The 4,209-nt window shown below is 43.8% G+C and overlaps 1 protein-coding gene across 1 annotated transcript; it reads left to right on the top strand.

Annotated features, from left to right (window-relative positions):
* Positions 1-493: 493 nt before the first annotated feature.
* LOC134492337 (GTP-binding protein Rhes-like) lies at positions 494-1,428 on the top strand. The gene has a single exon (XM_063296513.1). The coding sequence runs from the start codon at positions 769-771 to the stop codon at positions 1,390-1,392; it is 624 nt and encodes a 207-aa protein (XP_063152583.1). The 5' UTR covers positions 494-768; the 3' UTR covers positions 1,393-1,428.
* Positions 1,429-4,209: the final 2,781 nt, after the last annotated feature.

Raw genomic sequence — 4,209 nt, 5'->3', positions numbered from 1 at the left:
CTATTAGCCAGGCAAGTAGAACATTCTGATATTATTCTTCCTTTAGTTCTGCCCCTCCCCTCAATTCAGTTATAGGTTTTACGGATCCAAAGTACTCAGTGGCTCTGTCTGAAGCATCAGTATGTTTTGTTGTTTGGCCTAAGCTCTTCAATAAGGTACAGTTTTCCAGTTCAAGGGTGGAAAAGACTATTGAATATGCTAGGAGGTGCAGAGGGCACCGTGGTTGTGCTAGCTCAGAAGGGAGGTTAATCTCAGAAGGGAGCAAAATTAAGTCTTGTGCATCCCTGGCAGCTGAGAGGCAGACAAGCCTTTACAATATCCAGCCTCTTCTAGTCTCTCTCTCTCTCTCTTTCTCCCCTCCTCTCCCCCCCCCCCCCCAGTAGGCTGGGATTTGATTTCAGAGACAGCATTCAGCGGATTGGTCCAGACCTTTCTTCTCTCTCCTACATTTTGCCCATCCCTGAACATTCTCTCCAGCACAGATTGGGGGAGGTTGGAGACTTTCTCTCTCTCTCTCTCTCTGTTGTGTCTGTGGCAGGAAGGAGTGTAAATAAAGGGAAAACAAGTGGGGAGACTGTGAACACAGTTGCAGTTCTCCTAGTAACTAGACTAAGTTGGTGAGAAGCGTGGAAGTGACTTGCAAGGCAACAGTGGAAAACAACACTGTTCCCTGGAGCCAGCTTACCTAAAGACCAGGCAGGCTTTGCTTTTGTTTGTGTTTGGGGCTTGAGAGTTTTGCCTCCACCTGCCTGCAAGTTCCAGAGAAGCATGTCTCTGGCAGTGAAGAAGAGCCAAGTGCGCCTGGTGTTTCTGGGGGCAGCGGGGGTCGGCAAGACATCCCTCATCCGGCGATTCCTGCAGAACACATTTGAGCCAAAGCATCGCCGGACAGTAGAGGAGCTGCACAGCAAGGAGTATGAGGTTAGTGGGATTACCTTCAAGGTGGAGATCCTGGACACGAGTGGTAGTTACTCTTTCCCAGCAATGCGCAAGCTCTCCATCCAGAACAGTGATGCTTTTGCATTGGTCTATGCTGTTGATGATGCGGAGTCCTTTGAGCGTGTGAAGACTTTACGTGAGGAGATCCTTGAGCTGAAAGAGGATAAATTCCCACCGATTGTAGTAGTGGGCAATAAGGCTGAAGCTGGTGGGCTTAGACAAGTGTTGCCTGAAGATGTTCTCTCCTTGGTGGAGCTTGACTGGAACAACCGTTTCCTGGAGGCATCTGCTAAGGAAAATGAGAATGTGATGGAAGTTTTCAGGGAGCTGCTTCAGCAAGCCAACCTGCCCAGCCAGCTGAGCCCTGCCGTGCGGAGAAGACGTGAGACTTTCTCCAGCGAAGCCCCACTGAGGCCCCCCATGAACAAAGCTAATAGTTGCACCGTCTGTTGAACTATGTGAGAATGACAGCATCAAGATGATTTTTTTTGTTTTGCAAAACCCAGTCAATACCAGTATCATTGGGACATTTTAATTTCTGCAAACAGTGTCATACCTCTAAATCCAATGTGATCTCCTCACCAAATTAAGGTTGTAATTTGTAAAGTGGAAGAGACACTTCTTTTGTGTCACAGAGTTCTATGACTAGCTAGACTTGGCTAGATTGAATGAGGGAAGATGGGTCAGTTGGCTAATGAAACAATAATGGAGATCAGCGAGGTATATAGCATGAACTGCAAAGGCGAACATCTGAGGAACCTCTTAAGGAACATTTCATTTTGGGGACATCTCCTTATGGTTTGTATTTTATAGTGGCTGAGTAGACTTTGCTTAAAGAGGAGGAAGGGAGACAATTTCATGTTTATTGAACAGCAGATGTGAGTGTGTGTTGCTTCCTAGACTACAGTGTTTTTATTTCTAATATTTGCATGGATGTGTCCTTGCACTGATTATGTTTACACTGAGCTAACCCATTTTGGTGGCACCTCTGCCTCTACACTGTAGAAAGAGAGATGCATCACCCACTGGGTCGGTTGGCCTGAATGTGATGTGGATTTTTTTAAAAGAACTTTTCAAAGCTTGTATCCAATAAAAAAAAAAGTCAAAACCTGCCAGTAACTCTGCCAGACTCAGACTGTACTTGTATTCTTTCCGTAAGAGGGGTAACTAGAAGAGGTACATGTCACCAGTTCTTGCACTTATTTCCACATTTTGCTTTGTGCTTTTCTTCTCATATGTTTGTAGGTCATTCACTCTGCTGAGCTTGTGTATGTTTCTAGGCCCTTAGGATTTCTGGGACAGATGCAAGATTGAGAGGTTGCCTCTTAAGAGACGTCGACTTCAGTATTTCCTTATCTATGCCCTTGTGGGCATGGACTCTGGATTCTCTCATTCTCTCAGCTGGATTTCTGCAGAATGGGTGTGGTAATGAATTCTCTTGCTGCTTAGGAAGATATGAAAGAAATATTGTGCGTTATTCAATACATTACATTTATTTGCCAGAATAAAAGTCCCATTGGCATCAGGGGAGCACCTTTGTGGCTGATGTGCTTAGGATTTCAGTTCACATAAGCTGTTTAATAAGAAGCAGAATTTTACAACAATAGGAACTAGATAAATCTGCTCTGTGTCCTGTCACAGCAGAAAGAAATAGTCCATATATGATGAAGAAATGATATTTCACACCATAAAACGAAGCTAGAAATACAGTAAGCTGATACTAAACACAATTACAGTCAGAAGAAAGGAGAGGGTTGTAGCTGGCAACCATAAGGTGTTTTAGTAATTGCCTCTTCATAAATTAAGCCAGAGTAGTGGACTACCCATTGAACTATGACATTTGTGTTTTTTTAAGCATTTAAAGTCAAAGCAATGTTCCTACTTCTGGCTGCTCTCCCTCTGGTATTTCAATTCCCAATTCTTTTTACTAGCTGCGGGTCTAGCAGATGAGTCTCTTGTTCTCTCACACAGCCAGTCAAGAACGTAAGCATAAACTCTCTTCTGGGTTATTGGTCCACTACTCAATACAGTAGGGAAGCAGTCCAGCTCCTCAACTGTCCACTGAGTTGGCTCAATGTTCCTGTACATTTCTGGCCTTGAGGAAATGAAACATGGTAAGAGACTTCCTTCATGGCTGGCTCCTAGTGAAGGAATAATTATGTTAAAAAGATAAGATAATGGGTGGCTCAAGGTTTCCTCCAACTTCACAGATTAATACCTGTATCCTGATTGGTTGTGGGGAACTGTTGAAGATCATACATGGGAATCAACAGTGCATTCCTCAGGACAGCCTGTCTCGCTACTGGTATGGTTGCAGAGAGAATGTGTTCTGAATCTGTCATGCAGAAGCAGCACAAGGTTCCCCCAGAAGAGGGAGATCTACAGATGGGGTGGGGAGCACAAGAGCATGCGCAATACAGCCTTCCATTAGAATGAACTCTGGAGACTAACTTCCCTTATAGAATGACCAAGGTTGGCCATGTCTTAGGAATGAGAATTCAGATGAGTACAACAGAGCTATGATTGGCCTACCCTGATTGCCCAAAGAGAAGGTCCATCCCAGCAAAAGTAGTGCACATTTACATTTAATTTCCACTAATTTCTCTTCTGTCAAAATCAATGGGAACTAAGTCAGTTTCTCTCTCTCTCTCTCTCTCTCTCTCTCTCTCTTTCACATAAAGGAGAAAGATAAAAAAAGATCGCAATAAAAACCATTACCATTTAGCAAGAATTAATTTTTATATACAATAGTTGGATGGCACTGAAGAGGTCCTCCTACTCCTTTTTTGCACTTTTAAAATATATTACAGGCAGGGGGGTCTGTGGCCCCTAGATGCTTAGCACAACAACTCCCAACGATCTGAGCATAACCAATGATGAGGGGTGGTAGCTTCTGCAGTTCAGCAACTTTGGAACCATAGATTATTTGCCCCTAATGTACATTAGCTCTGCAGAAGGCTTCTAAACAGTCCCTATCTCTACCCAATGCCAGTCTAAAAGAGCTGCTTGATTCTGCTTCACCTACAAGTTGATCCAGCATAACTAGAGCATGATTTAGACATTGCAACTGAGAGGTGCACTTCCTCTGTCATGATTTTGAAAGAGGCACTAGCCATTCATCTTCCTGCATTATTGGAACGGATAGCCATTTCAGGCTATGTACCAAAAAAAAAAAACTTTACTTATGGACACCAAAACCTAGCACATGGAATTAGTAGCAGTGGGTGCATCTGTACAGTCCTGGTTTCACCCTTTAAACCCTTGGAACCA

This window comes from Candoia aspera, chromosome 2 (genome assembly GCF_035149785.1).
Source record: "Candoia aspera isolate rCanAsp1 chromosome 2, rCanAsp1.hap2, whole genome shotgun sequence".
NCBI lineage: Eukaryota > Metazoa > Chordata > Lepidosauria > Squamata > Boidae > Candoia > Candoia aspera.
Note: the sequence above shows the minus strand (reverse complement) of the source record. Positions and strands in the feature narration are given on the sequence as shown.

Excerpts from the sequence above, each read along its gene's own strand:
- LOC134492337 (XM_063296513.1), top strand. The coding sequence starts at position 769 with ATGTCTCTGGCAGTGAAGAAGAGCCAAGTGCGCCTGGTGTTTCTGGGG.